This window comes from Oncorhynchus mykiss, chromosome 22 (genome assembly GCF_013265735.2).
Source record: "Oncorhynchus mykiss isolate Arlee chromosome 22, USDA_OmykA_1.1, whole genome shotgun sequence".
NCBI classification, from domain to species: Eukaryota; Metazoa; Chordata; class Actinopteri; order Salmoniformes; family Salmonidae; genus Oncorhynchus; species Oncorhynchus mykiss.
In genome coordinates, this window is record NC_048586.1 from 40,965,984 (window position 1) to 40,978,462 (window position 12,479).

General features: G+C 41.9%; 1 protein-coding gene across 4 annotated transcripts in view; it reads right to left on the reverse strand.

Annotated features, from left to right (window-relative positions):
- The window catches only part of LOC110501882 (methyl-CpG-binding domain protein 5), a 45,808-nt gene that overhangs the window by 23,580 nt on the left and 9,749 nt on the right, over positions 1-12,479 (reverse strand). For all 4 annotated transcript variants that reach the window (XR_002470265.2, XR_002470266.2, XR_002470267.2 and 1 more), the window contains exon 2: positions 8,359-9,029. Coding sequence is in view for 1 of the 4 variants with exons in the window: in XM_021579734.2 (XP_021435409.2) it covers positions 8,359-8,468 (110 nt within the window). In the remaining 3 variants the exon portion in view is untranslated. The remainder of the gene's footprint in view (positions 1-8,358; positions 9,030-12,479) is intronic.

The window sequence follows — 12,479 nt, forward strand, 5'->3', positions numbered from 1 at the left end:
GGGACTCAAACGTTAGCTTTCTTACATTGCACATATTTACTTCTCCAACACTTTGTTTTTAACATTATTTAAACCAAATTGAATGTTTCATTATTTATGAGGCTAAATTGATTTTTATTGATGTATTATATTAAGTTAAAATAAGTGTTCATTCGGTATTGTTGTAATTGTCATTATTACAATTAAATAAAAATACATTTTAAAAAGCGGAATCGGCTTCTTTTGGTCCTGCAATAATCAGTATCGGCGTTGAAAAATCATAATCGGTCGACCTCTATTGTCCGTAAACTTGAGTATATTTGCACACCAAAAAAATCATACAATGATGGAAAGACCTGTGTGTTGTCCTTGTTAACGCAAACAGAGAAGAGCTCCAACTTCTTAATCGTAGCCTCAATTTTGTCTCGCACATCGAATATAGTTGCGGAGAGTCTCTGTAATCATAGATCATTCAGGCGAGAGAAAACATCACCCAGATATGATGAGTTTCTCACACGACTGGCCTCATGCAAGCGGTCAGACAAGTGAAAATTATAGTCCGTAAAGAAAACTAAGGTCATCTCTCAATAATAAAAAAAAAAAAAACGTCAATACTTTTCCCCTTGATAACCAGCGCACATCTGTATATTGTAACCGCGTTACATGGTCGCTGCCCATATCATTGCATAGTGCAGAAAATACACGGGAGTTCAGGGGCCTTGTTTTAACAAAGTTAACCCTTTTCACTGTAGTGTCCAAAACATCTTTCAAGCTGTCAGGCATTCCCTTGGCAGCAAGAGCCTCTCGGTGGATGCTGCAGTGTACCCAAGTGGCGTCAGGAGCAACTGATTGCACGCACGTTACCACTCGACTACGTCTCACTGTCACGGCCAAAGACCATTTGATGTCACAAAGCTGTCCAGTACTTTAAAAATATCCTCTCCCGTTGTTGGTTTGCAGAAGAGGATGTCTTCCTTAATTGACCCCCCATAAACGTAAGGGACATATACCAGGAGCTGTGCCAGGCCCGCCACGTCTGTTGACTCATCCAGCTGTAACCCATATAATTCACTAGCTTGTATGCGAAGCAGTAATTGTTTCAAAACATCTCCTGCCATGTCACTGATGCGCCGTGAAACAGTGTTGTTTGACGAAGGCATTGTCTATATAGTTTTTTGGGCCATTTCCCCCAGCCATATTCACGGCAGGAGGAAGAATTAAGTCCTCCACAATAGCATGGGGATTGCCTGTCCTAGCCACTCAGTAGCTCACCATATAAGATGCTTCTAGCCCCTTCTTATTAATGGTATCTGTTGCTTTTATACATGTCTTATTACTCGAAAGCCTTAATTCTCACTCAAAAAACTCCCGTGGCTTATTTTTCAAATTGGCATGTTTTGTTTCTAAAATGTCTGCGGAAGAGTGAAGGTTTCATCGAGTTGTGAGATAGTACTTTTGCACATATAACACACTATGGCTGAGGAAAGGAACAAGTCCCAATATAAGTGAAACACATTTCAATGTAGTTCTCATCATTTTGTTCATAATGCTGCTGTTACTGTCTCTTATGACCGAAAATAACTTCTGGACATCAGAACAGCGATTATTCACCACGAATCGGAAGAAGCTTTATCCTTTAACAAATCCGACGAGAAGGACCTACAGCTCTCCCGGGAACAGGCCCAGATCCCTGTCATTTGCGTGAAGAAAAGACTTAGGAAAAGAGGACGTAGATCGAGCTGCCTTCTGGGAATCCGTAGGCGATCGGGTAAACTCCCACTGCCTTCCGTTCTACTTGCTTACATGCAATCATGGGAAAATAAATTTGATGACCTACGATTACGATTATCCTACCAACGGGACATTAAAAACTGTAATATCTTATGTTTCACAGTCTTGGCTGAAAGACAACAAGGATAATATAGAGCTGGCGGGATTTTGCATGCACCGGCAAAAGAGAGATGCTATGTCTGGTAAGACGAGGGGTGGGGGTGTGTGTATTTTTGTCAATAACAGCTGGTGCGCGATGTCTAATATTAAAGAAGTCTTGAGGTATTGCTCGCCTGAGACAGACCATTTTATGATAAGCTGTAGACCACACTATCTACCAAGAGAGTCATTTATATTATTCGTAGCCGTCTATTTACCACCACAGACCGATGCTGGCATTAAGACCACACTCAACCAACTCTAATGCATACAAAGCTCTCCCCCGCCCAGCATTCAGTCAATCTGACCATAATTATATCCTCCTGATTCCTGCTTATAAGCAAAAATGAAAGCAGGTAGTACCAGTGACTCATTCAATACGGAAGTGGTCAGATGACGCGGATGCTACGCTACAGGACTGTTTTGCAAGCACAGACTGGAATATGTTCTGGGACTCATCTAATCGCTTTGAGGAGTATACCACTTCAGTCATCGGCTTCATCAATAAGTGCATCAACGACATCCCCACAACGACCGTACGTACATATCCCAACAAGAAGCTATGGATGACAGGCAACATCCGCATCGAGCTAAAGGCTAGAGCTGCCGCTTTCAAGGAGCGGGACACTAATCCGGACACGCATAAGAAATCCCGCTATGCCCTCAGACAAACCATCAAACAAGCAAAGCGTCAATACAGGATTAAGATTGAATCCTCCTACCCCGACTCTGACGCTCATCGGATGCGGCAGGGCTTGAATACTATTACGGACTGCAAAGGGAAACTCAGACGCGAGCTGCCCAGTGACCCGAGCCTACCAGACAAACTTAAGGCCTTTTATGCTCACTTTGAGGCAAGCAACACTGAAGCATGCACGAGAGCACCAGCTGTTCTGGATGACTGTGTGATAACGCTCTCGGTAGCCGATGTGAGCAAGACCTTTAAACAGGTCAACATTCACAAAGCCGTGAGGCCAGATGGATTATCAGGACGTGTATTCAAAGCATGTGCGGACCAACTGACAAGTGTCTAAACTGACAATTTCAATCCCTGACTGAGATTGTAATACCTACAGTTGAAGTCGGAAGTTAACATACACTTAGGTTGGAGTCATTAAAACTTGTTTTTCCAACCACTCCACAAATTTCTTGTTAAAACCTCTTGAAGCTAGGGTCGCTATTTTTATGTTTGGAAAGATAACGTTCCCAAAGTAAACAGCCTTTTTCTCACGACCAGATGCTAGAATATGCATATAATTGACAGATTAGGATAGAAAACACTCTAAAGTTTCAAAAACTGTCAAAATATTGTCTGTGAGTATAACAGAACTGATATTGCAGGCGAAACCCTGAGGAAAATCAAACCAGGAAGTGGCTTCTATTTTGAAAACTCCATGTTCCATAGCCTGCCTTTGCTCCATTTAAAGGGATATCAACCAGATTCCTTTTCCTATCACTTCCTCAAGGTGTCAGTCTTTAGACATAGTTTCAGGCTTTTATTTTGAAAAATGAGCGAGAAAGATAACATCGCGTCATTGTATGGCCGGGTGCCAGCAGCGTTTCGCTTTGCGCAACATAGTTTGGGCAGCCATTGCCTTTCTCTCTCCTACTTAAGTCAGCTGCGGTTGATATATTATCGATTATATATTTTAAAAACAACCTGAGGATTGATTATTAAAAAAACGCTTGACATGTTTCTGTGGACATTACGGATACTATTTGGAATGTCTGCATTGTCGTGACTGTTCTTTCCTGTGGATTTCTGAACATAACGTGCCAAACAAACGGAGGTATTTTGGATATTAAAATAATCTTTATGGAAAAAAAGGAACATTTATTGTGTAACTGGGAGTCTCGTGAGTGCAAACATCCGAAGATCAAAAGGTAAAAGATTGATTTGATTGCTTTTCTGATTTTCTTGACCAAACTACTTGATGCTAGGTGTTCATAATGTTTTGCCGAGCGATCGATAAACTTACACAAATGCTTGGATTGCTTTCGCTGTAAAGCACATTTTCAAAATCTGACACGACAGGTGGATTAACAAAAGGCTAAGGTGTGTTTTGCAATATTGCACTTCTGATTTCATGAATAAATATTTTTAGTAATATTATTTGAATGTGGCGCTATGCAATTCAGCGGTTTTTGATGACAATTATCTCGCTAAAGGGATGGGTAGCATCAAGAAGTTGCCAAAACTATAGTTTGTTAAGTCAGTTAGGACATCTACTTTGTGCAAAGACTAAGTTGACTGTGCCTTTAAACAGCTTGGAAAATTCCAGAAAATTATGTCATGGCTTTAGAAGCTTCTGATAGGCTAATTGATATAATTTGAGTCAATTGGAGGTGCACCTGTGGATGTATTTCAAGGTCTACCTTTAAACTCAGTTCCTCTTTGCTTGACATCAATGGAAAATCAAAAGAAATCAGCCAAGACCTCAAAAAAAATGATACACCTCCACAAGTCTGGTTCATCCTTGGGAGCAATTTCCAAATGCCTGAAGGTACCACGTTCATCTGTAAAAACAATAGTACGCAAGTATAAACACCATGGGACCACGCAGCGGTCATAACGCTCAGGAAGGAGACGCGTTCTGTCTCCTAGAGATTAACGTACTTTGGTGAGAAAAGTGCAAATCAATCCCAGAACAATCCCAGACCTTGTGAAGATGCTGGAGGAAACGGGTACAAAAGTATCTATATCCACAGTAAAACAAATCCTATATCAACATAACCTGAAAGTCCGCTCAGCAAGGAAGAAGCCACTGCTCCAAAACCGCCATAAAAAAAGCCAAACTACGGTTTGCAACTGCACATGGGGACAAAGATCGTACTTTTTGGAGAAATGTCCTCTGGTCTGATGAAACAGAACTGTTTGGCCATAATGGCCATCGTTATGTTTGGATGACAAAGGGGGAGGCTTGCAAGCCGAAGAACACTAGCCCAACCGTGAAGCACGGGGGTGGCAGCATCATGTTGTGGGGATGCTTTACTGCAGGATGGACTGGTGCACTTCATAAAATAGATGGCTTTATGAGGCAGGAAAATTATGTGGATATATTGAAACATCTCAAGACATCAGTCAGGAAGTTAAAGCTAGGTCGCAAATGGGTCTTCCTAATGGACAATGACCCCAAGCATACTTCCAAAGTTGTGGCAAAATGGCTTAAGGACAACAAAGTTAAGGTATTGGAGTGGCCATCGCAAAGCCCCGACCTCAATCCCATAGAAAATTTGTGGGAAGAACTGAAAAAGTGTGTGCGAGCAAGGAGGCCAACAAACCTGACTCAGTTACACCAGCTCTGTCAGGAGGAATGGGCCCAAATTCACCCAAATGATTGTGGGAAGCTTGTGGAAGGCTACCCAAGTTAAACAATTTAAAGGCAATGCTACCAAATACTAATTGAGTGTATGTAAACTTGTGACCCACTTGGAATGTGATGAAATAAATTAAAACTGAAATAAATTAATATTATTCTGACATTTCACATTCTTATAATAAAGTGGTGATCCTAATTGACCTAAACACCGGGATTTTTACTAGGATTAAATGTCAGGAATTGTGAAAAACTGAGTTTAAATGTATTTGGCTAAGGTGTATGTAAACCTCCGACTTCAACTGTACATGTTTCAAGCAGACCACCATAGTCCCTGTGCCCAAGGAAGCGAAGGTAACCTGCCTAAATCATTACATACCCGTAGCACTTACGTCGGTAGCCATGAAGTGCTTTGAAACAGGGCTGTAGTGGAGCGGGTCGAGAGTTTCAAGTTCCTTGATGTCCACATCACCAACGAACTATCATGGTCCAAACACACCAAGACAGTCGTGAAGAGGGCACGACAAGTTTATTCCCCCTCAGGACACTGAAAAGATTTGGCATGGGTCCTCAGATCCTCAAAAGGTTTTACAGCTGCACCATCGAGAGCATCCTGACCGGTTGCATCACCGCCTGGTATGGCAACTGCTCGGCATCTGACCTTAAGGCGCTACAGAGGGTAGTGTGTACGGCCCAGTACATCACTGGGGCCAAGCTTCCTGCCATCCAGGACCTATATAATAGGCGGTGTCAGAGGAAAGCCCATAAAATTGTCAGAGACTCCAGTCACCAAAGTCAAAGACTTTCTCTGCTACCGTACAGCAAGCAGTACCAGAGCCCCAAATCTAGGACCAAAAGGCTCCTTAACAGCTTCTACCCCACCAAGCCATAAGACTGCTGAACAATTAATCAAATAGCCACCGGACTATTACAGTGACCCCCCCCTCTCCATTTGTTTTGTACGACTGTTGCTACTCACTGTTTATTATCTATGCATAGTCACTTCACCCCCCTACATGTACAAATTACCTCAACTAACCTGTACCCCCGCACACTGACACGGTCCCAGTAACCCCTGTATATAGCCTCGTTAATGTTATTTTTATTACATTTTTTTACTTTATTTGCTAAATATTTTTCTTAGCTCTTCTTGAACTGCACTGTTGTATTCGGCGCATGTGACAGAGTTTGATTTTGATATTTCCACCTTATTCCCATATTGTCCTTTTGCTTGTTTGATGACTCTGCAGAGGTCACCGGTGGACTTCTTGTACTTGTTCCTTTCCTCAGCAGTAGCCTCCGGGTTGTGATCGGCAGCCCTGTGCGCTAGCTTAGCGCCATCCTCAGTGTTAATCCAGGGCTTTTGATTGGGGAAGCAGAACATCTGCACTGTGGGGACAATGTCGCTGATGCATTTCCTAACGAAGCCAATAACGGAGGTGGTTCGCTCGATGTTATCGGCGGATTCTCAAAACATATTCCAAGCAGCGCTAGCAAAGCAGTCCTGTAGCAAAAATATCGGAGTCTGGTGAGCTTCTGCTTATAAACAGTAAACAGGAGTACAGAGTCATGATCTGATTCGCCAAATGGTGAATGAGGGAGGGCCTTGTATGCATGCATGGGGGTCGAATAACAGTGGTCTAGGAATTTATCACCCCTAGTCAGAAAGGAGACATGTTGATGGAAGTTGGGCATCGCGTGTCTTAACGTGGAATTTAAAAAAATCACCAGCAACCAGAAAAACAGCATCCACATACAAGTTTTCCTGCTTGTTTATAGCCTGTACAGTTTGTTAAGTACCAGCTTGCTGTGTGTGTGTGGTGTGTGTGTGTGTAAACTAGTTTGTTAAGTGCCAGCTTAACATACCCAATGAACAAATAAGACAACTTTGGATTTCACGCCATCTCCAAATCATATGGTTTTGACTGTTTTCAAGTTTTACAGAGTGAACTTCTCTCACTTTGGCCACGCAGCACACCCAACAAAGGTGATTGCTGTCCTCGTTATAAAATTATATCCCTTTTCCTGTATATCGAAAAATGACCATATAGACATTTATTAAAGCCTGAACCTGAACAATCAAAATAAATCGTTTTGTAGGTCCCATTCAGCAGGTAGCCTACAGCAAGATGAGTGTTGTCTCCGGTAACTTCCTATTATTCCTGTAAAACACACATTTTCAATAGTGCATAATTACACAGGCTTTATTAGTTGAGTGACAACCTAATATCGCGCAAGCAATTTTAGCATTTGAATGCTGAAGATGCCCGCAGAATAGACGTGCAAGATTAGGAACATGCCGCCTACCTTGCGAAGCTGGGCACATTGTGTAGTTTGTTTAGGCTACTGATATTCCCTGGGGTTGTTCGGCATGCACGATGACTTGTTTATCAATGACTGTCAACACAGTTACAGTTCGACACTGGAGGGAAGGACGCATCAGTTGTGACAAAATATGGGGTCTTTTTGGAAGGTAGAAAGTACAAATGGGAGCAAAACATTTGAGTAAATCAGAGGTTCGTAACGTTTGAATAGATTTTCTGACAGATGCTACATTTGGATCGGTTTGGGTTCCGCGGACTGATCATAACTTTTTATTTTATTTATTGAACTAGGCAAGTCAGTTAAGAACAAATTCTTATTTACAACGACGGCCTACCCCGGCCAAACCCTAACGACGCTGGGCCAATTGTGCGCCGCCCTATGGGACTCCCAATCACGGCCGGTTGCGACACAGCCTGGAATCGATCCAGGGTCTGTAGTGACGCCTCTAGCACTGATATGCAGTGCCTTAGACCGTTGCGTCACTCGGGAGACAAAAAAAAAAACACTTAAACATGTCAAATAGGGGACCGATGCGTATCAGTGAATCGTTACATCCCTAATGACAAGCATCTCTGAGAATATAAAACAAAAGGACAATTGAAAGGGTGTAGTGGGCCTAATACGCAAATAAAAGTTTTATTTTTATTTTTTATCCTGTATGAAGGAACCTGTTCAACAAACACATTTCAAATGGTTACAGACAAGTTACATGAAAATCTTCCTGTAGAATGAAAGAAGTCATTAGCCTAAATTCTGATTGGGCAGATGGGCCCCAGGTTAGTTTAAATACAGGTAGAGTAGGTCTTACCTTATGTAGACAACCCCGCTGTGGGTGATCCTCCGCTGCCAACCTATAGGGACTTCAGCCGGGGGCTTCCCCTCGGAACGCAGACCTTCATACTTCTTTGTTCTGTTCATTGTCCACTCCTTAAGTCCGCACAACTACACCCGTGCGATGTGAGATATCACAAGTCTGTCAGAGAGCTCAGACTAGTGTGCATCATCCTGGGGTCTCTCAGGAGTGAACTGACCAAGCAAGATGTGCTACAACTGCCAATCCCACTGTTGCCTGCCTCTTCTGGGACAGGTTCACTCTGGAACCAGACCTTTGAGGCCCTTTGTCCCCATCCTGTTTAATGTCGTCATGTTTAAAATCACCATTTTCATCCATGTTTTTGTGAAGAGGCCATGGTAGCGGTGGGAGAACCTGCCGACATTGACATGGGTGACCTTAAGGGAACTTGAAGTAGAGCTGCCCAGGCGACCTCTCTCACAGACCAATGTTTTCACTTTCAGTTCACAGAAGCTGATATCGGACAAATCTGGATGGATCTGGTGATCAATGGTGATTAAGTGAGCTCTGGCTGGTACTAACTGCCACTGGCACCTTAAAACTCCTCATGTTGCAGGTTATGTCAGCGTTACATCATCCCAGAGAGGATAATGGATTAAAGCAGCCACTGTCCCATACATTCCAACCTGTAAAACAAGTAAAAATGAACACCGTCAAATTTACGACAAAAAGCTTTTAGGAATATATTTTATAGTCTAAATATATTTATAGTCTAAATACTCTCAATGAGTAGGAGGAGTTCATTGAGAATAATATTTCTAAATATTTCCCACACAAGATAGGCTTTGCAGAACTTTTACATAACCCAAAATAATGTTAAATCCATTGTGCACGTTTAAAAAATATATCGTTTTTCCTCTAAGAAAAAAATCGCTCTTCAATGTAATTAGGACTAGTTGTAGAAGTCACTAGCGGTAGTTAGCTGTATTAGGCTATATGCAGAGTGAATGGTCACAAAATCATGATGGATTGGATGCCATTGTTCCAGGCACTGACGTGACTCTGAATACTGCTAAGGCTTAATGTTACCAAGTCGTCACGGCAATGGGCCAGTCTACCTACCTCCCATCCCCCTTTTTAATCAAGCCCTTCTCTGGCCAATACCTTAAGAGATCAGTTGTGGCAATAGGATGGGAATATTCCACAGCCATTTCTAGGTGGGTGGATTTGGAGGACAAATATATTAGACATGATTAGCTATATTTTCATTTTTGTTGTTTAATTTTAACAAAAGTCTTGCATTTTGTCATCTGAATGGTCAAATCTGTCTCCATCTCTTGTGAATTCTCTTGCTGAAATAGTGGGGGTGTAAAGGTGACAGTTGGCCTCCCAGGGGCTGAAACACTCGATAGCCCTGTGTGTCTCCGGGGCTGTGAGGTGCTCGTCTTCACCGCCAGGCCTGTCAGACCGACAACTTATCTGTAACTCTAGGGTGAAAAAAACAGCAGCACTTTGATATTGCATTACAGAGTGTGAATCACGCTCGCTGTGCATTTTCTGTGACGGATGACTCATCCACACAGCCGAGCGTGTATAGAAAACGCTGGTAATTAAAGCAAGGGTGCCTTCCTTCGCCTAGATACCAATACAAAATGGCTTGGTATTAAATCAGAGCGCACACACACACACACACCATGATTGAGAGCAGTGGTAGTGCAACTGTCACAGACACCCTTGGGATATGTCTGAAAGAGGACAAACAGAACAGCAAAGGCCAATATTCAAATCTGATTGTTAGCCCACCATCATCGTGCCATCCTTTATTTTCATAGTTGACTGAAAGCCTGCACAATGTCAAAATAATCACAAATATGGACTGTAAGAACAAAACAAAAATCGAAGGTGTGCAATTCGAGGCTCTATCGTGTTTTACCCTCCACAGCATGTGTGCCTAAAACCCAGGCACATTTGTAGAGCATGATAGGCTACTAGACCCTCCCACGTGTGATAAATCAGCCATAAAACACTGCATGGCTCGCCACTGTTCCGCCACCGCTCTATAGCTTGGAGGGAAACAGAGCGAGTTGAAAAATAGGCCAGGCTCTCTTGGATGCAAGGTAGCTGTCGCAAAAGGGGGGACGGGGACGGGGACTTCAGTGTTAGATTCAACAGCTTCAAATATTTTGGCAGTGTGGAGTTCCAGGAACACAGTATCTCTACTTGTGATATCGTGAACAAACAATCCAACTCCACGCCAGATGAGAAAAAAAGAAGAAGATTGACCCAGTGTATTAGAACGACATGTAAATGAAGCTTAAGTACCCATACATCACAATAAAACATATATTCCCTGGATAATAAAATGGAAATAAGGCACACTGGGCCTTAGCGCTGGGCAATATGGCCAATATATCATATCACACTATTTTTGTCATTGACGGTATGAAGCTATTTGACGTTTCAAATTCATTCTAAGTGGTTTTAAAATTGGGGCTTTCTCCATTCTGATTGCTTTATACTGTTCAAACAAACAACCACCAAAAATAGTAAGACATTGCTGAAAGTGAAGTAGTCTTATTTGTAGAACAACGAAATACTAATTTTGTAGCCTCAAACTCGGGTACTCGATCAATGGTTGCTATTTCTGTAGTTATTTGTTCAATTCCAGCCTTCGCCTTCCATATTTTTCTTCAATTTCTTAAATTTCCTGCACAAATTTGTTATAATTTAAACACTGTCAAGTGCATTTTGTCTTAGTATGCCTCTATAAAATAAAGAATATCAGAATATTATCACCATCATCATCTTTGACCGTGTACTTTCGGGTTAATTTGCAGATCTTAATAAAAGGGCAGTCGGACGATTTCTGAGGGTCTCTACTCTGAAGTTGTTGACTAGTTGTGCTAGCATTCAGCTAGCAGTTCTCAGCTGTAGCAGTTTTGTACTGCTGATAAAAACGGATTACTGCAAGAACTACAGAATCATTTAATTAAACAAAATTATGTTAGAATGTAAAGTAATACCAATACCGGTATAGTAAAATGCAGTATACTTTTTATTTTTTTTACCTTTATTTAACTAGGCAAGTCAGTTAAGAACAAATTCTTATTTTCAATGACGGCCTAGGAACAGTGGATTAACTGCCTGTTCAGGGGCAGAACAACAGATTTGTACCTTGTCAGCTCGGGGGTTTGAACTTGCAACCTTCCCGGTTTCTAGTCCAACGCTCTAACCACTAGGTAGCACACTAGCGATGTAACGATTAAAATGTTTAAGACGCAAGTGCATAGATCCGAGGAACCCAAACCGATCCAAATGTTACAAAATCACCGATTCACTAAAATGGTTTTGCTCAAATTACTTTCTACCTTCCAAAAATATCTCATCAATACCTCTTTTGTGATAACTGATGGGTCCTCTCCTTTAGTCTTGAACTAAGCAAGTACCTGTGTTGATAGTCATTGATATATAAGTAATTGTGCATGCCGAACAACCCCAGGGAATATCAGTAGCTTAAACAAGCTGCACAATGAGCCCAGCTTCGCAAGATAGGCGGCATGTTCCTAATCTTGCACATCGATTCTTTAGCATTTGAATGCTGAAATGGCTTACACGATATTAGGCGTTAATCAGTTGAGTGACAACATACAGTGGGGCAAAAAAGTATTTAGTCAGCCACCAATTGTGCAAGTTCTCCCACTTAAAAAGATGAGAGAGGCCTGTAATTTTCATCATAGGTACACTTCAACTATGACAGACAAAATGAGGGGAAATAAAATAGAAAATCACATTGTAGGATTTTTTATGAATATATTTGCAAAAGATGGTGGAAAATAAGTATTTGGTCAATAACAAACGTTTCTCAATACTTTGTTATATACTCTGTTGGCAATGACAGAGGTCAAACCTTTTCTGTAAGTCTTCACAAGGTTTTCACACACTGTTGCTGGTATTTTGGCCCATTCCTCCATGCAGATCTCCTCTAGAGCAGTGATGTTTTGGGGCTGTTGCAACACAGACTTTCAACTTCCTCTAAATATTTTCTATGGGGTTGAGATTTGGAGACTGGCTAGGCCACTCCAGGACCTTGAAATGCTTCTTACGAAGCCACTCCGTTGCCCGGGCGGTGTGTTTAG